At 38.4% G+C, this 26,135-nt stretch overlaps 1 protein-coding gene across 1 annotated transcript in view; it reads left to right on the top strand.

Moving 5' to 3' along the window:
* SMC3 (structural maintenance of chromosomes 3) overlaps window positions 1-26,135 on the top strand; it is a 49,103-nt gene that overhangs the window by 19,023 nt on the left and 3,945 nt on the right. The window contains exons 9-23 of the mRNA XM_005308150.4: window positions 1,751-1,926; window positions 2,147-2,227; window positions 3,881-4,045; window positions 4,667-4,788; window positions 5,479-5,692; window positions 10,888-10,991; window positions 11,248-11,347; window positions 12,054-12,214; window positions 13,766-13,907; window positions 15,232-15,382; window positions 16,922-17,074; window positions 20,734-20,885; window positions 21,377-21,535; window positions 22,289-22,396; window positions 22,864-22,972. Of these exons, the coding sequence (XP_005308207.1) occupies window positions 1,751-1,926; window positions 2,147-2,227; window positions 3,881-4,045; window positions 4,667-4,788; window positions 5,479-5,692; window positions 10,888-10,991; window positions 11,248-11,347; window positions 12,054-12,214; window positions 13,766-13,907; window positions 15,232-15,382; window positions 16,922-17,074; window positions 20,734-20,885; window positions 21,377-21,535; window positions 22,289-22,396; window positions 22,864-22,972 (2,097 nt within the window). The remainder of the gene's footprint in view (window positions 1-1,750; window positions 1,927-2,146; window positions 2,228-3,880; window positions 4,046-4,666; window positions 4,789-5,478; window positions 5,693-10,887; window positions 10,992-11,247; window positions 11,348-12,053; window positions 12,215-13,765; window positions 13,908-15,231; window positions 15,383-16,921; window positions 17,075-20,733; window positions 20,886-21,376; window positions 21,536-22,288; window positions 22,397-22,863; window positions 22,973-26,135) is intronic.

The raw sequence follows: 26,135 nt of genomic DNA, 5'->3' as shown, positions 1-26,135 counted from the left end.
CTGCAGGAATCCTGAAACAATAGCTCTAACTTTTGTGAACTTCCCTGTTCATTTCAGTCGGGGACCCGTGGACTCCACAAATGCAGAATTTGACACTTTTTTCCAAGATGCCACAGAAATCAAATTTTTTTTACAATGGAATTCACTCTTGCTATAAACAGACTTCCAGTGTTTGGTTCTATCTTCTGGTCCTGGCTGTAGCTGTCTCATGTTCTCTAGCTTTCCCCATGAGTGGGAGTTACTTGGTTTACTATGTGTTCTCCCTGCACTGTTCCATGGAGCCAAAATTAGAGCCTAATTTTTACTTAAGGAGTGGGGGAGCTAGAAGTGCAGGCTGGCATGCTGAACTGCCTGAAATGCAGAACAGCTGAAGTCCAGGAGCCAAATCTATGAAAATGGCTCCTAGCTGACCCCTTCTCTGGTATACATGGGGAGGGGTTCTGAGTTTTTGGCTGCCTGGACCATATCAGAGTATTCAAGGCCTAGGAACTGGAGCTAGGTGCCTGATGAACATTATGCCAAAAAAAAACAACAACCCTCAAATGATTGGTTGCTTTTACAGCAATGGATGACTTCAGCTATGAGCCATAGCTGTTTGCATTTGTGGTGGGGAGTGGCAAGAGAATAGATCAGTGTTGCAGCTGGATTTAGCTGTGGTTGTCATGGAATTTGGTCTCATTATTCTGAGGAGTACATGGCCCCTGGTTTTAAGGCAACAGTTACACTTTCAATTCATGTTCTGATGCCTTTCTCTCATTCTCCCTCTCATTTCCCTACCTTGCCCATTTTCTTATACAGGTTGAACCTCTCTAATCTGGCACTCCCTGGTCCAGCAACATAGATTCATAGATTAATAGACTCTAGGCCTGGAAGGGACCTCGAGAGGTCATAGAGTCCAGGCCCCTGCCCTCATCTGTCGTCCGACATAGGCACCGACTCTGTGGGTGCTCCGAGGCTGGAGCACCCATGGGGAAAAATTAGTGGGTGCGGAGCATCCACCGTGGCCAAGCTCCCCCCTTCTCCCATGCTTACCAACTCCTCCTCCTCCCTCCCAGCGCTTCCGGAGTGCCGCAGACAGCTGATTCGCGGCGTTCAAGCCCTGGGAGGGAAGGGGAGGACCTGGGGCTGGCATCTGAGCCCCCGGGCAGGGGGCCAGCAGCCGGGACCCCAGGCTTAAAGCCTGGGGGTGCTTTAGCACCCCGCACACCTCTACTTTCCACGCCTGTGGAGACCTGCTGGCACTCTACATTAACCTCCTGTGGTTCGGCAAATTCTCTGGTTCGGCGCCGGTCAGGTCCCGAGGGTGCCGTACTAAAGAGGTTCAACATGTACATCCAAAACAAACAAAAATGCCAACAATCCAGGAATACTCAATGGACTAACAGCTCTGTCTCCAAATTGTCTGGCCTTTGTCTTTCATGATCTTCATGTTGACTAAATGTAAAGTCCCAGCGATGGCTTCATTCTGTTACATGTATGCTCAGAACAGTTGCCCATTAACTATCCCCTACTGAGAAACAGAAGTAGAGTTGGAATAGCATGAGCCTTGGAAGATGGGAATTTTTGGAAAGAGGATGTGTCTGAAAGTTAATTCCAGACCTAGATCTTCATTTCAGTCAATCCGTTTTTTTCAAATCAAAAGCTTTACTTACGAGTCAAAGATAAGAGAATGATCTAAAAAGAAAAACAAATATTCTGAATATAATAATAATTTAGTTGCCATCCTTTTCTTGCTTCTCATGTTCTAAAGAGGGTAAACGAGAGAAAATCAATGAGTTGTTGAAGTACATTGAAGAGCGATTACATACCCTGGAAGAGGAGAAAGAAGAGCTAGCTCAGTATCAGAAGTGGGATAAAATGAGGAGAGCATTAGAATACACCATTTATAACCAGGAACTCAATGAAACACGTGCTAAACTTGATGAGGTAAAGCATCTTATTACCCTTCATTGTATATTTCCTTTGTTATAGACACTTAATATTTAAACGTACATAGTTTTGTATGGACATTTGCTTAACCTAAATAGAGTAGTTAAATTGTGACATTTTTAGGCTCATTAATGTACCAAATTAACATTTTTTTTCTGAATCGATGAGTGATTAAAAAAAAGGAACTTGTTAATTAAGCAATATTATTTCTGTACAGCTTTCTGCCAAACGAGAGACAAGTGGAGAGAAATCAAGGCAGTTGAGAGATGCACAACAAGATGCTAGAGATAAAATGGAGGTAAAATCTAGAAGCAGTGTACTGACATGGGCAACTCAAGGTTTTTGTGTTGACTATATGTAGTCGAATTGCCTTGAAAAGTCTTTCGGGTCACTTTTTTTGTGTGTGAACATTTCAGTCTGATGTCTCAAATCTGAGTGAATTTAAACACAGACTTTGGAGTTATTTGATTATTTAATGCCAATCAATGGAAAATGGATCCTGTCAAACCAATTTTTTTATATATATTTATTTATTTATTTTAATGCGATCACAGGTTTGATTTATAAAGGTAGTAGTGTTGATCTAATATTTTTAGATTTCTGTGAGGCATTAGAACAACAGAAAATTAACATGGTACACAATAAATGGATTGAAAACTGGCTAACTGATAGGTCTCAAAATGTAGTGGTAGATGCGGGATCATCATTGAGCGAGTGTGTTTCTAGTGGGGACCCTCAGAGATCGGTTTTTGGCCTTCTGTTATTTAACATTTTTATTAATGACCTGGAAGAAAACATAAAACCATAACTTATAACATTTACAGACAACACAAAGATTGAGGAGTGGTAAATAATGAAGGACAGGTCAGTGATACAGACAGATCTGCATTGCTTGGTAAGCTGGACCCAGACAAATAATATGCCTAAATGCAAATATATACATCTAGGAGCAAAGAATGTAGGCCATACTTACAGGATGAGGGACTCTATCTTGGGAATCAGGACTCTGGAAAAGGTTTGCAGTTCGTGGTGCTTTATCAGCTGAACGTGAGCACCCAGTGCAACGCTGTAGTCAAAAGAGCTAATGTGATCTTTGCATGCATGAACAGGGGAATCTCGAGTTGAGTAGAAAGGTTATTTTAAGTCTGTATTCGTCACTGTTGCGACTGCTGCTGGAATATTATGTCCAGTTCTGGTGTCCACAATTCAAGAAGGATAGTGATAAATTGGAGCAGGTTCAGAGAAGAGCCACAAGAATGATTAAAGGATTAGAAAACATGCCTTACAGTGATAGACTCAAAGAATTCACTCTACTAAGCTTAACATAGAGATGGTTAAGGGGTGACTTGTTCAATCTTACAGGTATCTACATGGGGAACAAATATTTAATAATGGTCTCTTCAGCCTAGGAGAGAAAGGTATCACCCAATGTAATGGATGGAAGTTGAAGCTATACAAATTCAGACTGGAAATAAGGTGTACATTTTTAACACAGAGTCATTAGCCATTGGAACAGTTTACCAAGGGTCATAGTGGATTCCCCATCACTGACCATTTATAAATCAAGGCTGGATAGTTAAAAAGATGTACTCTAATTCAAAAGGAATTATTTTAGGGGGCTCTATGGCTTGTATTTTACAGGAGGTCAGACTAGATGATCACAACGGACTCCTCTGGCCTAGGATTCTGAGTTACCCTATGGGTGTTCCTAAATTTTAAAGCAAATTAAACAATCAACTTATTTTTAAGGTTAATTTTAAAGATTTTTGGACTTCATATTGTGGTGACTATTTTTCTTTTCTTCTCACATTCTCTTTAATCTTAATGGTTAAATAATGAAGCTGTCTTGTGCTAATTCCCTTAATGGGTACTGAAATATGGATTAGATCAAGCTGTGATAGAAGGTTTGTGTATGTTTAAGAACATATATTACATACTTCCGTTTGTATAGGATATTGAACGACAAGTTCGAGAACTAAAAACAAAGATTTCAGCGATGAAAGAGGAGAAGGAACAACTCAGTGCTGAGAGACAGGAGCAGATTAAGCAGAGGACCAAATTAGAACTTAAAGCTAAGGACTTGCAAGACGAACTAGCTGGCAACAGTGAACAAAGGGTAAGAAGCAGCTGCAAGAATAAAATGTACAAATTCACTGTTTTGTATGGATCACATTTTTGGCTATAACTTATGCGTGTATTATCAGTACTAAGGTATTATGACACCTACTAATAGATGTAAGATTTAATTACACTGGAAGAACTTCACAACAATACAAGAGTTCTGTGCCCTGAAGTGCATAGCACACTTTTGAGTGCTGTAAAACATAATAATAGATCAATTATTTCTTTCTACCCCCATATTGTAAAATCAACTAGCTGTAGTCCTCATCCTTTTCAATCATATGGTAAATACTAAAGGGAGGATGTTGTGAATCATCTGAAAGAAGATTATTCAGTGTAGCAGTACTGAGTACAACTGTTGGGCCTGTATTGATCTTTGTTACCCTCCTAGTGTAGCCTCACCTTCTCAAACCTTGCTGATTCAAGGTTGCTCCTGAACCTACCTCAGTCATGTGTCAAAGCAGTGTAGTGTCAGACAAGCAGTGGAGTCCATTTAGCATTTTTACAAATATTAAAATATGCCCTAGAAATGCCCTACTATGTTCACAAATTTAATGATTATACAAAGTTGATCTGCTTAGTTATTGGTATTAAATATTACTTTGTTTATTTTTAGAAAAGACTGTTAAAGGAGAGGCAGAAGCTTCTTGAGAAAATTGAGGAGAAGCAGAAAGAGCTGGCAGAAACGGAACCCAAATTCAACAGTGTAAAAGAAAAAGAAGAGCGAGGAATTGCTAGGTCTGTGGCTCACCATACAAGAAATTAAACCATTTTAGAAGGAGCAAGGAGTAATGCGAAAGCAGTATATAATGAAAATTGTAAATACATTACAGATGTTATAGAGTGAGAGAATGCATTTGAGTCTAAATGTTTTTTTATTTACAAAGAAATGCCCCTTTCACCAACTAATTAAAAAATAAAATAAAATATAAAAAAGCACACACATTCGGTGCTTATGTGGCCCTGCGTTATATTTGCTCGTTGCTTGCAGAGGCACTGAGTTTGAAGATAATTGTTGTTTCTCAAGAACCTTATTAAAAAAGCTTTTTTGAAAGAATCAGTGTTGTACTAGTGAACAAGGAGGCAAAGGAAGTGAGGATCTTTTGCTTATTAGAAAAAAGGCAAACTTGATAAGTGAGAAGGAACTTGTTTTCAAGCTTTAAAAAAGCAACCCATGGAGAGTAAGTGAAAATTCAAAACAAAAGTAAATTGGTGCCTCTTAATTGCTTTGCTCATTTTAAAGTGTTCTCTGAGATGGTTGTATAGCTTGCAAAAAAAAAAAAAAAATTCAAATTGTTGTTTGACCACTGTTAACGGTTTAAAATTAAGTTGATAGCACTTTTTTCTTGAAGATCTTCTGAATAAAATCTTTAAATGAAATATGTTTGACACGTTATAAAGAAACTTATTTTTCTCTCTCTTATCTAGACTAGCACAAGCTACCCAGGAAAGAACAGATCTTTATGCAAAACAAGGCCGAGGAAGCCAGTTTACTTCCAAAGAAGAAAGGGATAAGTGGATTAAAAAGGAACTCAAGTCTCTAGATCAGGCAATCAATGACAAAAAACGACAGATTGCAGCAATACACAAAGATTTAGAAGATACAGAGGCTAATAAAGAGAAGAATCTGGAGCAATACAGTGTAAGGAGTTCTGAGTTATTACTGCAGAGATGTTTTGAGAGAAAAGGCTAAACCAGTGGAGGGCAACCTGCAGCCCACCAGGGTAATCTGATTGCAGGCCGTGAGACATTTTGCTGATGTTGACTGTCTGCAGGCACCGCCCCCTGCAGCTCCCAGTGGCCATGGTTCTCTGTTCCCGGCCAATGGGAGCTGTGGCGGCCAGTACGTCCCTGCAGCCCCTTCGCCTGCAGGCGCCACTTCCCACAGTTCCCATTGGCCGGGAACAGAGAACCGCGGCCACTGAGAGCTGAGGGGGGTGGTGCCTGCGGACGGTCAATGTCAGCAAAATGTCTCGCGGCCTGCAATCAGATTACCCTGATGGCCGCAGGTTGCCCACCACTGGGCTAAACTCTATGTCCATAATTGGATTTGTTTCAATGAATGAGTTTTATTTTTATTTAAAATCTAGAGGACAAGAGAGGGTCTTGTTGTGTCCTGCCCTGTTATAAATGTTTGCATGCTAACACTAATTTTAGAGTCCTGTTCTCAAATATTTTTCTTCAGCACCATATATTTCTTTTTTCCTGATTTTGGAGGGAGACAGAAATTAGCTAGACAGCATTCAGCAACATCCTCTAAGAGAGCATGCCTATTTATTGTTTCTGCCAGTTAACAACACTCATGGGTAATTTGAGCCAAAATTTTTCTTAAATCTTAGAAATATTTCTGTAAATTTTTTATTTAAAACAAAACCACTATTTCTTCCATGCAAGATGCATTTGATTTTGCATTTGGCTTGAGAGAGTGTTCCTTTGGACCCTGTTAGATAATTGTACAAGTCTTAATATAGGCTAAGCACTTTGCATGCAATAGGAATCAGTTTCCATCTGCACACAAGAAAAGAGGGACTATCTTGTGTTTTAATGAATGTGCTCTTTGTTAGTCAAAACATCTGCTTTCAAAATCTTCTGTGTGATGCTGTATGCTTTAGGGAAGGGTAAGAATTTGGAGAACGCTGAATCCTAATGCCTAAGAGAACTATTGGTGCAGAAGAAGTTTCCTTAAATTCTGCCAGGTACTCTGTGCTGCTGTAGTATTAAAGGAAAAGTTCTTTAGAAAAAATTAAGAAATTATCACCATTATGGAGTCTGATCATTCACTTCATTAAAACTCTGGTGTAAGACATGTGGAGGAGGATCAAACTTAAATAAAGTGTGTGGGGTATTTATGTAGTGGATACATTTTCATAGGACTGGAAGGGACCTCGAGAAGTCATCTAATCCAGTTCAGTCCCCTGCACTCGTGGCAAGACTAAATATTGCCTAGACCATCCCTGACAGGTGTTCGTCTAATCTTCTCTTAACTCTCCAATGATGGAGATTCCGTAACCTCCATGAGCAATTTATTACAGTGCTTAACCATCCTGACAGTTAGGAAGTTTTTCCTAATGTCCAAACTAAACTGCCCTTGCTGCAATTTAAACCCATTGCTTCTTGTCTATTCTCAGAGGTTAAGGAGAACAATTTTTCACCCTCCTCCTTGTAATAACCTTTTATGCACTTGAAAACTGTTATCATGTTCCCCCTCAGTCTTCTCTTCTCCAGACTCTAAACCCAATTTTTTCAGTCTTCCCTCATAGGTCATGTTTTTAGACCTTGAATAATTTTTGTTGCTCTTCTCTGGACTTTCTCCAATTTGTCCACATCTTTCCTGAAAAATGGTGCCCAGAATTGGACACAATACTACAGCTGATGCCTAATTTGCGTGGAGTAGAGCGGAACAACTACTTCTCGTGTCTTGCTTACAACACTCCTGCTAATACATCCCAAAATGTTTGCTTTTTTCGCAACAATGTTACACTGTTGACTCATATTTAGCTTGTGTTCCACTGTGCCCCTACGTCCCTTTCCACAGTACTTCTTCCTAGGCAGTTATTTCCTATTTTGTGTGTAACTGATTGTTCCTTCCTAAGTGGAGTACTTTGCATTTGTCTTTATTGAATTTCATCCTGTTTACTTCAGATCATTTCTCCTGTTTCTCCAGATCATTTTGAATTTTAATCCTATCCTCCAAAGCACTTGCAATCATGAGGAAAACCTTTTCTCTATGATGTTGCCAACGACACTCTGCATACATTATCAACTTTGTGGATATTATTTATGAAAATAAATTCTTACCTTTCACATTGGGACTTTAAAGCTTCTGTGAATATTTTTGTTTATTGTCTGGTGTAACTTTAGTCTTTGAGGCCTGTTTCTTTGCTTTGTTCCTCCTTTCTTATGGCCTTTAGTACTGCATGCTTTACTGTTTCCAGTTTAAAGCTAAATATCAGTTGTCACTCTGCAACCTTGTGTGCTTTGTTAGATTTTTATTTTTATATGTCTCTCTCGAATTGTAATTGGTCTTGCACAGATTTAAGCCCTACAGCCTTGTAAGGGTGTGCCTATTTAATATGAACCACTTATAAATTACCTTTACTCTAACATGCAGAGGGAAACTAGTTTCTACCTACTTCAAAACAAGGATTTCATTTTAGACCTGACTTTTTACACATACACCTAACGTTTTTGTTCAGTACGAAATCAATCTGCCTGAAGTTTCATATGTGGTAGGTTAAGGTATAATTTTCCTAGAAAACTTTACAAGTCATTTGAAACACAGGCTCAAAAATTAGGTGATTTTTTTGCTTCCCCCACATCTTTTAAATACCTGGCATAGGAGCAAAATATGGTCATATTCCTTATTCACTGTGTTAGTGTTCCATGGGGTTTTAGCCTCTCTAGAAGGGTGTCCAGAGGAATCATTACTTCGCCTTCCTCTGCATCAACCACAGGAGCTCTGGCCAGCCATACAGCGGAGTATACTCTGCACCTTTTTGTGGGGTCTAACTATGGGTGTTTCCCCTTTTGTAAATGAGAGCTCCAGAAAGCATTGGGAGCAATGCCTTCTAAATGCTTCGCCTGGGGCACTGCATCAGAATATAAGAATGGCCATACTGGGTCAGACCAATGGTCCATGTAGCCCAATATCCTGTCTTCTGCCAGTGGCCGGTGCCAGATGCTTTGGAAGGAATGTACAGAACGGGGTCGTCATCAATTGATCCATTCACTGTCGTCCAGTGCCAGCTTCTGGCAGTCAGAGGTTTAAGGACACTGCACGTGGGGTTGCATCTTGGCTAACAGCCAGTGATGGACCTATCCTCCATGTGCTTATCTAATTATTTTTTGAACCGAGTTATACTTTTGGCCTTCACAACATCCCTAGCAATGAGTTCCACAGGTTGACTATGAATTGCACGAAGTACTTCCTTATGTTTTGTTTTTAAACCTGTTGTCTATTAATTTCATTGTGTGACCCCTGGTTCTTGTTATGTGATGAAGTAAATAATACTTTTTCCTCTATACCATTTGTGATTTTATAGCTATCTATCATGTCCCCCCGTTATCTCTCTCCTAAATCGAACAGTACCAGTCTTTTGAATCTCTTCTCAGATGGTGGTAGTTCCATTCCTCTAATCTTTTTTTGTTGCCCTTCTTTGTACTTTTTCCAGATCTAATATATCTTTTTGAGATAGGGTGGCCAGAACTGCACCCAGTATTCAAGGTTTGGGCATTTATATTGGGTACCATGCATTTATATAATGACATTATATTTTGTCTTACCTTATGATCAAAGATCAAATATTTCATCTTTACCCCAAGCCTACGAGTGCTGTAGCTAAAAGCCACAGCAGAACATATGTTGAGCAGAATATTGCTCTGCCCTGTGCTGCTGTCCAATTGAGATATCATGCATATTTTCCAAAGGTTCAGAAGGGCTGCAAAGTATTAATGAAGGGATAAGGAATGTTCCTGATTATGGAGGGGAGAATTGACAGCAGCTTTGATAGCACTATGCTGGCTGTTTTGTTGGAGCCTTTATTCAGGGTTGAACGGTACCTGTTCTAATGGTGTTGATTTTTCCAGACTGTTTAACAGTCCTAGTATGTCAGGAGAAGCCATACAAATGAAGAATCAGTTCTAACCAGTCACATGGCCGTGCAGGGAGTATGCCCACTGCTAATGCCATTATGCTTGATGTGCTGACAGGTGCAGCTCTTACAATCTCTATTGCATAATAAATCTACTGAACTTGGTGATAAATGTGAAACCTGATCAAATTTATGAACAAAGTCACACTGAGGAAGAAAGTGTTCTGCCAGGGTGTAAACCACATTTTGGAAGAGAGCTCTGCTACTCAAGCAATTCTCTGTAGTTGGTTGAGTGAGGGAAATGGCATACCACTCTGGCTGTTTTTACTGGCAGAGTTCCTGCAATGAACAACTCTCAAGCCTCTGTCACTTCTGGAAGTGAAAAGGATCTTGTCAGTGCTGAAACATGTGCGCGCGCGCAAAATGATATATACACAAATGCTTCTAACCAAGCTGAAATAATTGCCTGGCTTTTTTGTAACATGGAGGTGTTTCGGAGAAATTGGTCTGAAGACAGGAAAAATGAACAATAAAAATAAAAGATTTTAAGACTGCAGAAAATAGTAGTACTAACATTAAGAATCATAAAGTTATTACCAGGAAATTCCTAGCCATTGAGCTGCTGAAAGAAATGAAAGCTCTTGATTCCAGACAATGGGGTTAGAGGAACATCCACTAGCAAGTTCTCCAAATATGCTGCACTAGCGGAGTACCTGCAGCTAAGTGGTACCAGTACTTGACTTCATTGGAGAACACGCTAGAACCTTCATTGTAGTAAGAGTGGCTTGGAAGACTAACATGCAATATAGTTTTGGACAGCAATCTAAATGCTATTTAGCCTCAGAGGCTTATTATTTTTGTGTTCCAAGCAGATTGCAGTAATGTGTCTCTTTGATTCCACTTTATAGTGTAATTTACAATGACTTTGAGTATTTCTGCTAATTCTCTAATCCTTTTAGTTCCGAAGGTGGCTGGAACATCAGAATCAACAAAATAAATCTTTTCTTCTTTGTCCTTCTTTCCTGGCTATTAGCACCCAGTCACTTCATAGTCTCCATGCTGCTGCTGCTGACCTCTGAAGATCTGTTTTTTCTTACCACTTTAGCAATTTTAGTGCAAATCATGGAAAAATTTACAGGAATTAATTCTAAATTGTAATATAAGGATTTAAAGCTAGAATTGGATAACAGATGGATTTAAAGCTAGAGTCTTACCATTGAAAGATTTCTTTTTTTATGTGCATTAGAAATTGGACCAAGATCTTAATGAAGTTAAAGCTCGTGTCGAAGAACTGGACAGAAAGTATTATGAGGTGAAAAACAAAAAAGATGAACTACAGAGTGAAAGAAAGTTAGTAAATTTATTTAAAATTTGTTTTAATTATTATGTGTAAAATGTAAAGGATGCCAGCTGTGTAGTCGTTAGGTTGGCACAACTACTTAAGTATTTTTAAATACGGTCATGTGTTTGGAGGTTTAAACCTCTACATTTCAATTTTTAAAAAATTACTACTCTAGAAGGAAGTTAACCCAGTTTTACTTGCTAAGAATTTTCTGATAATCAAAGTGCTTAATGATGTTAACCTGGCTTTTGTCTCATTTTGTAGTTATCTGTGGAGAGAGGAGAATGCTGAACAACAAGCTCTTGCTGCAAAACGAGAGGATTTGGAGAAGAAACAGCAACTTCTTAGAGCAGCAACAGGAAAGGTGAGAGAATGTGCATTTGTTACAGTTACTAATTGATTATCTGACATGGGGAAAGGTTTCATATCTTTTAAAGATAATTGCCACGTCTTTAAGGGGAAAAAACAGTCTATAACCGCAGATCATAATATCAGAACTTTTTCATAAGCCTTATTTTTCAAATACTTACAGCTCTCTGAAAAAGAATTCTTTTGGGCTATTTATTCTCCGCCTAAAGCCAGTTTTTGGAGTGAGAAATTTTTTGCTGAAATTCAGTTTGAGTTTATCAAAGCATTGAAAACTGGTGGTTCTCAGGCTCTCAAATTACCATGCCTATTGGTTCCTGTATCCAAAGCAGGAACTTGCTGTCAGTAGCTGGGAGGGAACTTGTGGAGCCTTAGAGTAGTCAGTGACAGCTCACGTGCACCAGCCACATGGGTAGCCATGTGTTGTCTGCAGTCCTAACAAGAATTGATCAGTGACTGTGGCCTTCATAACGCCCAGTGGCTGACGCCGAGCAGCTGAGAGGCAGATGGTGAATGATCCATGATCTCAATTAGAAATCACTAACAAACTTGAAATCCAAGCAATAAGCTTATAAACATTTTGTCAGTTTGTATTTTAAACTGGCAAGACAAAGGACTAAAAACTCTAGATTAACATTATTTTTAGGTCACGTGATCCTTGAAGTCTAGTAATATAAGTTATTCATTATATTTTTTTGTGACAGGCCATTCTAAATGGTATAGACAGCATAAACAAAGTCTTGGAGCACTTTCGCCGGAAAGGCATAAACCAACATGTTCTAAATGGTTACCATGGAATTGTGATGAATAATTTTGAGTGTGAGCCTGCTTTCTACACTTGTGTTGAAGTTACTGCAGGGAACAGGTAAATTATACTGTATTGAATTCTTCTTCAGTTTGAAAGGGTAAGAGGGGGATGTTTGACTTCATGCATGTTGAAAGCCAGTTGCTGGCACAAGCTTGCCATAGGAGGGTTTATTCTTTTGATGTATACATTGGGCCTGTTTTCAGCTTTAGTTGCATGTATGTACAATAATCAAATCCACACTGTATCAAAAAGATACTGAAAAGAGCTCTTTACCTGACTAAAACGCACTACCCAAATTACACCCTTCCTTCTCTCAACCTGTATCCTTAGGAAAATCCTTGCTGTGTGTCCAAAAGATCAGTAGGCTTGGGCTGTACTGAGCAAAACTGTGGGGAGGAGAGCAAATTCCAGACTCAAGAGCTCTGCACTGAGTCCTTCCCATGGTCCATTATGCAACTAGGGTATTTGCCCAAATAACCTGGTATATGACAGCGTACTACAAAAATGGCAGTCTGTAGGATACATAGGCTCCAAACCATCGGGCTATCATTTGAATGGTACTTGGAAATCAATTGGAAGCCGGTGTAGTCTCTAGAGTAGGAGTTTGAGAGATGCTCCCAGAAAGCACACTAAGTAAGCATTTAACTGCAGTCTGTGTACCTGCTGAAATTTCCAAGTGGTAATAGCCTCAAGTAGAGTATGTCACAATGATCCAGTCTGGAGATAGCAAAGGCATGAGTATTGGTGGTGAAGTCCACATTCCCTAAGAAGGCTAACAATCTTTTAGCCATACACAATTTGTTCTAGTATTTATTCTTGTAAACTTCCTGATTATTTTCTTTACGTCCAAACACACACCTTTTAATAAAAATGATTGATACTGGTGTTTTGTCATTTTTCTTTTCCTTTTAAAGCGTAGTGGGATGCTGTGTTCGATGTACTAAACAAAGGAAGAGAGTTAGTCTCAGAAGCAGTTAAAATTACTCTTTTTGACTCCCTTTGATTAATGATGATTGCACCCACTGCCACCTGGAAAATTCTTTTTATCACCCTTTCAGCACCAGGCTGAAAGTTGATTGCGTGGAACAGAGCATTTTAATTTCGCCCACCCATGATCCTGTCCTTAGACAAGGTGTTTCTGCGTAAACACTTACAGGGAAGAAAGGTAGACTAAATAGGCTTGCTATTGAAGGGTATGTGACATATATGCACAGCTGATGAGGAAAAGACCTGAGGTCAAATGTTAATTGGGCTTTCCCTGTGACCAATGCTAGTAAATTCTTGGGTGGCCTCATTCGGATGAAACTGAATAAGACGACTAATTATTAAAAAAAACACACAAAAAAAAAGCCCCTGTCCCAACTACTTAAATGGTGTTTCGGCAGATTTTAGTACAGTGTAAATTATCTTCCTATTCTAAAAATTTCTGTGACCATTATTTTTTCCCCTTGTATTTTCTAAGGTGTGGTAATGCCAAAAACTGTAGAGAGAATAAAACGTGGTTTTGTTTTGTTTAGTGGTTACTGAAAATTTGAGTTTGGGGTAGAAAATATCAATTATTTTGGCATAATAAAATCTTGGTGGTTTTTCTTTGGTCTGTTAAATTAGGTTATTTTATCATATTGTGGATTCCGATGAGGTCAGTACAAAGATCTTAATGGAGTTTAATAAAATGAACCTTCCTGGAGAAGTAACTTTTCTGCCTCTCAACAAGCTGGATGTTAGAGATACTGCTTACCCTGAAACCAATGTGAGTCACTGTGTTGATACGGACTTCTGTTTTTTCTTCCAGTAGATTACTTATAAGTCACACGTTTGTCACATAGATGTTATGTACTCTTGCTGCTGCTACTTTATAATGCTATTTTCTTCAGGCTGGCCATGTCCAACTAAATATTTTTTTTCAGTATTGCACTCCTTCAAGAATCTCTAACACCTGGTAGATTCAAAAAAGTAATGTTAAACTTCATACGTTTAAAAACATACAGAGGTGAGAACGAAAGGAAGAATTTCATTGTTATCTGAATAGAAATGGTAATTGTTATAAGAGCTGTCAAATGTACTTTCCTCAAGTTGGAAGGCAGCCTTTTTACAAGACCTGGACAAGCAGATAATATGACATCGCATAAGACAGCCAAATTTATTATTTGAAACAAGTTGTGCTCCATTGCCACTATGAAAATTTTGTTAATACCATTATATTTTCACTAGTAAATATATAATATACTTACAGTAAATATCTATTTGAATTCGAAATTGTAGGCTAGTTTAAAAAAATTATTTATTTCCTACGGTAAGGTAGGTCAGCTAGACTTTTTACATATTCTATTTAATTTTGCATAAACAACGAAACATAAATGATACTGATAGGAACAACCTGATTCTTCACACACATTCACTTTGGAAATACATTATGTATGTATGTTTCTGGTGGCACCCACAATATCTTATTCCTTATACAGAAGAAGTTAATTGACAGATACAGTAACAAAAATCATTTAAACTCACTCAGTTGCTACTTAGCACTTGAACCTGTTCCTGTTGAAATTACTGGCAGACCTGTCATTGCTCCAGTGAGAGTAAAATTAAACCTTAAATTGGCCCATTCAGATTTTCATAATTATTTATGCCTAACTTGCATGTGCAATATTTTTGGTGTCTGGGAAATTGTAATAAGCCTACACCCTAATTGATTGTGCAGCAGTTTAAAGAACAGATGGTCATACACAGAGACAGTAATTTGTGTTCACAATCACAGGCATTTCTGTAAATTATGATGGCATGCACAGTTCTAAACGGATTTGCTTCATTAATTTTCAGTACATTGGAATGACCTAGTCCTAATGTTTTATTTTTTTAATTGAAGATGACAGAAGTTCTTATTGTAAATGTGAGGGTTTATTTTATTTTGTTCTTTTTGTTGGGTTGCCAAGGGTTCTCTTTAAATTATTTTCCACTGGCAATTGCACAGTGCACCCAGTGGATGCTTCAGGCAATGTGTGACATATTCGTGCAACTTATTGTTCTTATTGTTGGCATGTACTGCTTTATTGATGTGAATGCTACATTTTTAGGACGCTATTCCTATGATCAGTAAACTGAGATACAATCCCAGATTTGACAAAGCCTTCAAACATGTTTTTGGAAAGACTCTTATTTGTCGTAGCATGGAGGTGTCTACCCAGTTGGCCAGAGCTTTCACTATGGATTGTATTACTTTGGAAGGTATGTATCGCAATTATATTATTAATTTAATGGAAAAACAGGGTCTTTGGCAGACCGAGGTTCATTGAAACTAGTCTATTACTTTCCTAGTGTTCTTTGCAAAACCAGATACTATGGTAATTTACCTGGGTAAGCTAGATGAAACAAACTAAATGTTAATATCGCTGTTGTCATAGTCCAAAATGTTTTTTAAGTCCTCTAATTTTTTTGGTGACTTGAGCGACAAATCAGTAGGAATCATCCCAGAGATTTACAAAATGGATTAGACTTGTACCTGATTTTATCAGGTATTGATGTCCCTGAGGAATTGAGAAGCTTATTCTACTAGGTTTAAAACAATTTCCATGGCGTGCTTATGTACCGCTTAATTACTAAGAAGTGCAGATTTGCTACTTTAGTATACTAGTCACATGTTTGTCTTGACTTGATATCTCCCTGTTTTTTGGAGAGAAATCTTCTGTTTAGTGGCTCTCCATGGGCTACGCTGCTAGTTTCTCTCTCCTTTGAGAGGTTCCTCAGATCCCCACTCTGAGAGAAAATTATTATTTACAATAACTGGTTCTTGTAGTGTTGTTTTCTGTAGATCCACTGTGCCACTTTCCTATATTTTTCCAGAGTGCTTTAATGAATCTTTCAATGTGTAAGGGCAGTTGAGGCCACAGTCCATTTTATATCCTTGAGTCCAAATGTTAGGATCCACACATGTTACTTGCATGATTCAAACAGTCATTGCATTATAGAAGATTCTGGGTCCAACAGCATTGTTGGTGTATTCATCCCGTGTGCATCTGCAGAGGCAGTTCTTTAAGAACCCCAGTTAATGACAAGTAACGTTTCTTGGGCAAAACAGTTCACCATAAGATTTGTCAGGCCTAAACGAGACTAAGGCTTTGATCAGTCGGGACAGCAATTACAGATGGAGGTACAGCAGAAGATTTGGTAAAAAGGATGCAGTATAACAGCAAATGTTAAGAGAAGGTTGGATCTTGCTCCTTTTTGGGTGGAGTGTTTTAATGGAGCGCACACCAGTTGTTTAAGGTTAGCCCCGTTTGCCTTGATTATGTCTGTCCATTTTGGCCACTATTGAGGAAACTGCTCTAACATGCTGCATTTTGAAAAACTGGTAGTGATATGGTGTTTGAATGTCCCCATTGTTCATATAAATTGACTTTAATGTGGATTACATGCTTTCAGAAGTTAATAAAAGAAATTGAACTGCTTGATGCTGAGAGAAGGCAGTTCCTCGTGCTAGGAACCTGCTGGTCTTTAGACATTAAATACACTTTTTAAAAGCTTTACAAAAATAAATGTGATTTTTTTTTCACCTTGTTAACATTTGAAAGTGACATTTTGTAAATTAATTGCAAACATTACATGCATGCATGATTCCTCAGAATTATATAGAATCTCTCTAGGAAATTGACAGTACTTAAAGTACATATTAGCAGAATAATCATTAGCTTCTAGGAACTGCTTGGAACAACGTGTCCTATGGGTGTGCAGTACAAAAGTACCATTTTAATTCTCTTCTGTTCATAGGTGATCAAGTCAGCCATCGTGGTGCTCTGACTGGAGGTTATTATGACACAAGAAAGTCTCGGCTTGAACTGCAAAAAGATGTTAGAAAGGCAGAAGAAGAACTTGGTGAACTTGAAGCAAAACTCAATGAAAACTTGCGCAGAAACATTGAAAATATCCTTTTTGATGTATTTGTGCATGTTGTGTGGGAAAAGTTGCATGGTAATAAGGCCTAGTGAGCTTGTTCTTTTCTCCCACCTTCATTACAAAATGAACAATTGTTTTAAGACTTTATTTTTACATATTGGCTGTTTTCTATGGTATTAGTTGTAATTGCTGCCTATGCAGGCTTTCTTCTATATACTGCTATAGAGGTTCTAATGAGAGTAGAGTCAACATTTAAAAAAAAAAGGGGGGGGGGGAATTACTATATTAAAAATGCAACAGAGCCCACATAAACGAATCTGTTAATACATTTTATGCCAGATTTATATTGTTGGAGAATTTAATTTCTAATGTAACACATGTCTCTCAATTACACTTGATTAATTGTACATGTGTAAATAGTGTTTGACATTAGTCAGTGATCAGGAGATGTTTTCATAAATGATTAAGTGATATAGACGCCAGCAGGTCAATAGGTTACTTATAACACCTTTACTGATGTCAAGTAACGGGGTAGCCGTGTTAGTCTGTATCTACAAAAACAACAAGGAGTCTGGTGGCACCTTAAAGACTAACGGATTTATTTGGGCATAAGCTTTTGTGGGTAAAAACCTCACTTCTTCGGATGCATAGAGTGAAAGTTACAGATGCAGGCATTATATACTGACACATGGAGAGCAGGGAGTTACTTCGCAAGTGGAGAACCAGTGTTGACAGGGCCAATTCAATCACGGTGGATGTAGTCCACTCCCAATAATGGATGAGGAGGTGTCAGTTGTCTTTTATTGACAATTATTGGGAGTGGACTACATCCACCTTGATTGAATTGGCCCTGTCAACACTGGTTCTCCACTTGCGAAGTAACTCCCTGCTCTCCATGTGTCAGTATATAATGCCTGCATCTGTATCTTTCACTCTATGCATCCGAAGAAGTGAGGTTTTTACCCACGAAAGCTTATGCCCAAATAAATCTGTTAGTCTTTAAGGTGCCACCAGACTCGTTGTTGTTTTTGTACCTTTACTGATATAGTTATAACCACCTTTAACACATACTGCTCATGTCTGTGACATGCTTTTGTCCTCTATTATCAACTTTAACTTTCTATAAACTATACCTGTACTCTTAATATAAAGAGACCAAATCTCTAGGTCTTAAAATATGATTTTATACAATAAAAAATTTCACCAAGGTTTACTTAATAGGTGCTAGCGACTTGATCCTAAAGTCAGCTGCATGATGTCCTTTCAGAGAATATTACTATGGCTCTATCATCCTGAGATTTAAAAGTGGGAAAAATAAGTAAAATAGATTATAGCAATTTTTAAAAAATCAAATAGAGATGTTCAGAAAACATCTTGAAACCATAAGCTGTGTGTATGATATTGTAGTGCTAATAAAATATTTTAGTCTAGTTTTGAGAATCCTCCTTATTTACAGTGCTTGGAGTGTAGTTTTCATACCTCTGCTTCTTAGGCCTTGGCTACACTGGCAATACACAGCGCTGCACTTGCTGCGCTCAGGGGTGTGAAAAAACACCCCCCCGAGCGCAGCGAGTGCAGCGCTGTAAAGCGCCAGTGTAATCAGCGCCTGCAGCGCTGCACGCTCTCTCGCAGTGCTGCAAGCTATTCCCTCTCGCAGCGCTGGCGGTGCGACTACACTCGCGCTTCACAGTGCTGTCGCAGCAGCGCTGCCGCGGCAGCGCTGTGAATCCGTAAGTGTAGCCAAGGCCTTATAGCAACATTATAACATTGTAAAGGATATTGCTATAGCAAAGCTCTGTAAAGTAAAAGCAGTCCTATGTTGAAATTTATTTATATGTATATAAATAAAATGGGCTCATAGATTAGAGGTGGAAAAGGCCTGTTAACTATTGTGATGTATCCCATAGTCACTACAAGGTTGTTCCATACTGTGTTTGTTTGTGTAGTCTAATTCTAAATGCCCTAAGTAACAGGGATTCTACCGCATCCCACTGTCTTATTGTCTGCTAGACGTCATGGTCTGGAAGCTTTTTGTGACAGTTAACCTGAATTTGTCTTCTCTTAATCTCATCCAATTTCTTCTGTTTCTACCCTGTTGTGCTACCCTTAATTATTTCTCTCCTTCAGTGTCTATTGCATTCTTCTAAATAACCTCTGGAAACTCTTGAGATAGCTGTCTTTTCTGATTTTAGTAATTATTTAGCCAAGATATATATTCTATTCACCCATAAGGTAAATATAGAATTAGGTTAGTTGTTAACATGGTATGTGTAGTACATGTCTAAAATAATAGAAAGGAAACTAATATGTAGGTAGATATCAGTAATGTTTTAAAATACAGAAGAATATGATATGGAAAAGGGGACAAGTTGTAGGAAGTTTTCTAAATCTCTGTATTTCACTAGCTTTTTGTAAATCTCTTTAGTCATGACAGAACAGCTATTTCTTTAAACATGTAAATTATAGCTTTCTCAAATTGTTGACTGATATGTAGAATAGAGTGTTGATTGAGCTGTCTCAATATATGTCAAACTGTGATGCAGATTACATGACTAACAACGTGGATGCTATTGTAGCTATTGAAGGAGGATTTCAGAAGGAATTAGTGAGACTTTTAAAGCCAGAGAGAATAATTGTGACTTAATTTTTTCCTGTGTAAATATCAGTAACACCTCTAGTAACACTGAAGAAGTTTTTAAAAACTTTTAGTATCATGGAAAAAGCCATAAATAAAGATTTGGAGTAGAATTAAAAGCTTTAGCAAGATTAACCTTCTAATGCTCAGTGTTTCCCAGTTCTAATTATGTGCAGACTCCCAGTCTGCCCACACCTGCCTTCAGCATCAGATTCCAGACTAGCACGCTATAGTTTATGGAGAATATATATATATATTTTAAGAGTGGAATTAATACTGGCCTGTTCAAGAGCTCTAAAATTCTCTGTCTTCCTAATTCCTGACCAGAGTGTTGGACCCCTTCTGGGAGCAAAAAGTCTAGTACGTTTCCAAGGTCTTTTTGTTTTGGGGGCCTGCCTCTCTCTCTTTGACTGACAAATGGTAGCATTTGTAATGTGGACACATTGGTGAAATCTTGGTCCCATTAAAACTGGTAAAGCTCCCATTGACTTCAGTAGGGTCAAGCTTTCATCCTTGTGATCTAAGGCAGCGGAAGATAGGAATTGCTTTACTGGATCAGCCTGTGGTCCATATAGTCCAGTCTGTGACCAGTGGCAAGCACCAGATGCTTCAGAGGAAGTTGCAAGAAACCCTCACAACAGGCAGATGTTGGATAATCTGTCCCCCATCAATGTTTTGTCCTAATCCTAATAGCACTTAATAGATCAGGCACACTAATTTTTCTTTGCATTTGTTTCTAGAGCCTATTGATTACAGTGCTATAAAACTGTTACTGATATGTCTGTCTTGGGGGCGCTGTTGCGGCAACATATTTGACATCTGAGAGGAAATGGGATAAAGCACCACAAGAGTCTCAACTGACCTATTTAATCTCTTCTGGTCAATTGAAGGCTTTGTGTTGACCTCCGAGAGCAGCTGAATGTGACTGGTTCTCTATCTATGAAAGTTGTGATATGATGGGGAGTGAACAAAAATGAGAAACTGCAGTAACAGTGTGGGTTTAAAGTACCTCTTCTATTTAAAACTTGGAATTTTCCTTAGCCCACTGTATGGATTAATAATGAAATTGACCAACTGATGAATCAAATGCAGCAGATTGAGACTCAACAGAGAAAATTCAAAGCTTCCCGAGACAGCATCTTGTCAGAGATGAAAATGCTGAAAGAGAAGAGACAGCAGTCTGAAAAAACCTTTATGCCAAAGGTATATAGCATATGTAAGAATTTGTTAGTGACTTCTTAGTTAATGGTTATCGTATTATTGTTTGAGCAGACATACTTCCTGTCCCAAAGAATTTATAGTCTGAGTAGACAAATAAAAAATTGGTGCATACGATGCACTAGATGACCACATGTTGGAAAGTATCATGCAGGGCTCAGGAGTGGCAATCAAAGGGGCTGATTTTCAACTAAAAATGAAGTTTTCTCCTTTCTATAAGCTGTCTTTTACAAAATCAAAATTGTTTCCCATTGGAGACTATAGCATGCATGCTGAGAGAAATGTCGTAGAAAAAGAGTTGGTAGTCTGGCATTTCTGACAGGTTACAAGTTGGACTGGTCTTCCTGGACTGTTCATGTTGTCTATAAAACTACCACACTGGATTTACTTAATACAAGTCGAAAAAGACAAGTTTAGAGAAGCCTGCAGTTTCATTTGAATGATGATCCAATTTGATACAATAATCTGTTCTGTAGCAACGCAGCTTGCAAAGCTTGGAGGCAAGCTTACATGCCATGGAATCAACTCGAGAATCGTTAAAAGCAGAATTGGGAACAGACTTGCTGTCTCAGCTCAGCCTAGATGATCAGAAACGAGTGGATGCACTTAATGATGAGATTCGACAACTGCAACAAGTAAGGAGAACTAAGAGAAAAGATGTCATGACACTAAACGTGGAGAATTTCTTACTGAGAAGACATTCTGTTAATTTAAATCTTTTCTTCTTACGTAGGAAAAGTGAGATGTCATTGATAATCCACAGCTATGTAGTTCTGTGATCTTTGCGCAGTATGAGGGAGATGTTTTGTGTTTTGTTTAATTGCTGTCCGTGCTATATATTTTGCTTTTTTCAGATACTGTCTAGACTTTTTCTTTAACTTAGGTGTATTTTGCTTTTAAATAAGACCCTTATTATGTAGTAGTCATGTTAAAATTGACTTGTTCCCATGCTTTGGTTTTGCAACAGGCAGCATCTCCTTCAGTAAACCCTGTAGGGTGTGGGGAGACAGATCTGTGCTATGAAATAAACAAACCAACTCCGTTTTTGTTTCATCTGGGTCAGTTGGGGGAACATTACGATTTAAGGACATAAAATTTTGGAGCTGTTTTGGTCTTGGTAAAGAGTTAGACAAGGCTAAAGTTTCAAATAGTCTTCCATGTTTAATAGTGCAAAAGTTGGGTTGTGTTTGCTCTGTTTTGATTCTAGACAGCTGTACAAATATTAAAAATGTCCTCACATTCATATTAAAATAACTCCATGCATATAAGGAATTGTGTAATATTTTCATTTTATTGTATTCTACAAACTTTTCTTTCCTCAAAGAGTAAGAACCTTCACTGGGAGCCTTTGTTTGATGCAATTAATATTCTCTCCTACTTTCTTACAGGAAAACAGACAGCTTTTGAATGAGAGGATTAAACTGGAAGGCATCATCACAAGAGTAGAGACATACCTCAATGAGAATCTCAGAAAACGCTTAGACCAAGTGGAACAAGTAAGATTATTGATTTTCTTAGATCCATTTTGCAAAATATTCTTGCCTTGCACCTTCAGAGATTTGACAAACTATTCTTCTCTTAAATATGCACCGGATATACTACTGATAATTAATATATAGCTTTTCTACTTCTGTTTATCCAACATGCAAACTGAGCTATGGTTTTTTTTAGGATTGAAGCAGAATTATTTAAGAATGTATTTGAGGTGTGACTGACAGTGTACCAAGCTTGCAGAAGTACAGTGTATATAATTAAACACAAGTTCACATTATAATAGAACTGTACAGCAGTGGCTGTGGATTTTTTTGAGGTTTAGATTTAATTTAAAACAAAATCCATTACTCTGTGAAAAGAATTTTAATGGTTATAGTCAGACATAGGACCAGGGTAGTAGTCTGCAGTGTGGGTTTATACTTTGATTCCCTGCTATGGCTATTCTTACTGTTTATTTTTTGTCCCACAGGAATTGAATGAGCTACGAGAGACAGAAGGCGGCACTGTTCTTACTGCCACAACATCAGAACTCGAGGCCATCAACAAACGAGTGAAGGATACCTTGGCACGATCAGATGGTTGGTAATACTGATTCTTGGAATGAAGATACTCTACACTTTACAATACTCATAAATGTGGTTGTGACGGGTTGGACCCCCATTTTGAGATGCCCATTCTGCTCCACTAGCCTGGATTCCCTCTCTCTGGCCTCTTGCAGTGCACGCACGCACACACACAGGGCGACACTCAGCTGCAGACACAGACTGAAGTCAGTTCTGTGTGAAAGGATTCACCCAGCACTCAGGTTCACATCCCTTTTGAAGAATAAACCCAAGATAATATTGCCTTGCGCTAGAAAAATCTGCACAGCGCAAGCTCATCAAAATTCGCCCTCTCCCTCAATGTGAAGAGAGATGTGCACAGCTTCTTGGCCCCTCTCCCCCGATAGAAATCGCACAAATGGTTTAATAATAAAACAAATTTATTAACTATAAAAGGCAGATTTTAAGTGAATATAAGGAATAGCAAACATAACAAAGCAGTTTACTAAGCAAATAAAACAAAATATGCTAACTAAGCTTGATTCACTAAAGAAACAGGTTACAAAATGCAATTTCTCACCCTAAATGTTGAATTAGGCAGGATGCAGAGTTTCTGTAGCTTAGATTTCCAGTTATCTTTTCTTACAGACTGGACCCTGTGTCAGTCTGAACTCACCCCTGTCTTTCCCCTCAAGTACTTTCAGCAGTCTGCCTTCTTGGGTAGGCAGTGGAGGAGAGTCCAGAGCAACCCCCTCCCCAGCCCTTAAAAAAGATTTACATAAGGGGGGAATCCTTTGTTTGATCTCCATCCCCTATAGTGGAAAAGTACCAGCAGTGGGGGTATTTTTCATGAGGTGACATTATCACCTGACCTTGTAGTGCAGGGGTCGGCAACCTTTCAGAAGTGGTGTGCCAAATCTTCATTTATTCACTGTAGTTTAAGGTTTCGCATGCCAGTCATACATTTTAATGTTTTTAGAAGGTCTCTCTCTGCAAGTCTATAATATATAACTAAACTATTGTTGTATGTAAAGTAAATAAGGTTTTTAAAATCTTTAAGAAGCTTCATTTAAAATTAAATTAAAATGCAGATCTTACCAGTTTAGTGTGATCCTTGCCCTTGCTTTTCCTTGCTGACTTTTTCAGTGTCTGGCACGTATTTGGATACTTTAAGCTGCATACAGGCTTCTGAGTGATCAATTGTTAACCGGCTCAGATTTTATGTGTGAAAATACCTGTTCACACGAGTATGTGGATCCAAATGCTGAAAGCATTGCAAACGCAATTTTCTTCAAACAGTTAAATTTCACTGGCAGGGCCATCCAGTAGGTCAGAATAGAGGCCCCATGATCTCTCTTGGTAGCTTCACGTGCACTCAGCAGATCTCCAAACTTTGATGCCCACAATTCTGAGCTTTTTAACTGAATGAGCTGCATTTCGAAATCTTCAACACCCATCCACTGAAATACAGACAAATCCAAGTAGCTTTCGTTGAACTTTTCAGGTTTAATTAGGAAAGAAAGCATTGGGCCAAATCACTGAAAATCTTGAAATCTGTCAGAAAATTCTGATTCCAGTTCTTGCATGTACATTCCAATCTCATCGACACTGACAGTGCAACGTGTCGATAGCTCTTTTATGTGTTGGAAGTAGCGGAAAGTCGAAGTTCAAATATCCCGAGAAAAAACTGCTAGTTTTACAATGAATGCCTTCCAGGCTTCATAAAGATCCAGAACCATTTGCCCTGCACCCTGGAGACAGAGGTTGAGTTCGTTTAGGTGAGTGGTGATGTCAGTTAGAAACATGAGCTTACACACCCATTTGTCATCATCCAGTTTGGGGTATTTTAGTGCTTTTTCTGACAAAAAGGCCTTGATTGCATGAAAACAGTTTACAAAACGCACTAAAACCTTGCCACGACTTATCCACCAAATATTGCTGTGAAGTGGAATGTCGTTATAAGCACTGTCCCTCTCTTCTAGCAGTGCTTGAAACTGTCTGAGTCAAAGCAGATCGAGCAACAAGGATATTCACAATTCGCACCACTGTATTCATCACATTATTAAGATCTGAATTAGAAATTTTAGCACACAGGTTTTCTTGATGGATGATATAGCGAAATTTGACTGTAGGGCGGCCAGTTTGATCTTAAAGTAACTTTACAAATCCCTTCTGTTTTCTGACCATGGCAGGAGCGCCATCTGTTGTCACACAAAATATTTTTCTGATGTCAACTCCTCGTTCTTCAAAATGGTTTACAAAACTTTCCACTATATCTTCCCCCTTTGTTGTGCCATGCAGGGGTTTTAGGCAACAAAGTTCCTCTTGGATTTCGTCAGAAGCACAATATCTTGCAACAACTGCCAAACATGGAACGTCGTTTATATTCATGCTCTGATCAACTGCAATGCTAAACATGGCTGTGTCTTTTAATGCAGTTGTCTGCTTTTCATTAATGTTTTTTGCCATTTTGCTTATGCCTCTCTAAACTGTTCTGGCAGAGACAGGCAGTTCTTTTATTCTAGATATGATCGTATCTTTATTTGGCAAATCATTGAACAAAACCTCCGAACTGCTGAGAAAAACTTTTTATATATATTCCTCATCTGTAAATGGCTTTCTGTTTTTTGCAATGCACTGTGCAGTCTTGTAACTTCCTTCTGTAGCTTCATTTTTACTTACATTTCTCTGAAGAATATGGGGTGTAATGTGCCAACGGTATTCATTTTGGTAAAAGAATTGAGCATAACATGAGATCAAGAGGCAACTAATAACATTGAAATAAATTTCAAACTGATAAAAGAACATTTTTACACAATATATAATTACCCTGGGGAACTCATTTAACAAAATATTACTGAAGCAAATAATTTTGTAGTAATCCATAAAGGATAAAAACGTGTATGATATTTTAATCCTAGTAAATAATTGTGAAGGAGATATCAGCCCTCAGGTTTAAAGACAAGTCAACCACTAACTCCTGGGAGTTAGAAAGAAACCTTCCTTATGGGCACATTCTTGCATAATTGTTTATGGAGTCTTGACACGTTCTCCTAAACTATATAATATTAGCCAGTGTTAGACAGGATACTGCACTTAAATGATTCACGGTCTAACCTGGGTCCTGACTTACACTATGTGCCTCTTTAAGGTTTATGACCTCAGTTTCAGGCAAACCTGGTCAGTCTTAGGGTTTTGC

Source organism: Chrysemys picta, chromosome 7, assembly GCF_011386835.1.
Source record: "Chrysemys picta bellii isolate R12L10 chromosome 7, ASM1138683v2, whole genome shotgun sequence".
Classification (NCBI taxonomy): Eukaryota; Metazoa; Chordata; order Testudines; family Emydidae; genus Chrysemys; species Chrysemys picta.
The sequence above is the reverse complement of the archived record's forward strand: the minus strand, read 5'-3'. Positions and strand labels throughout refer to the sequence as shown.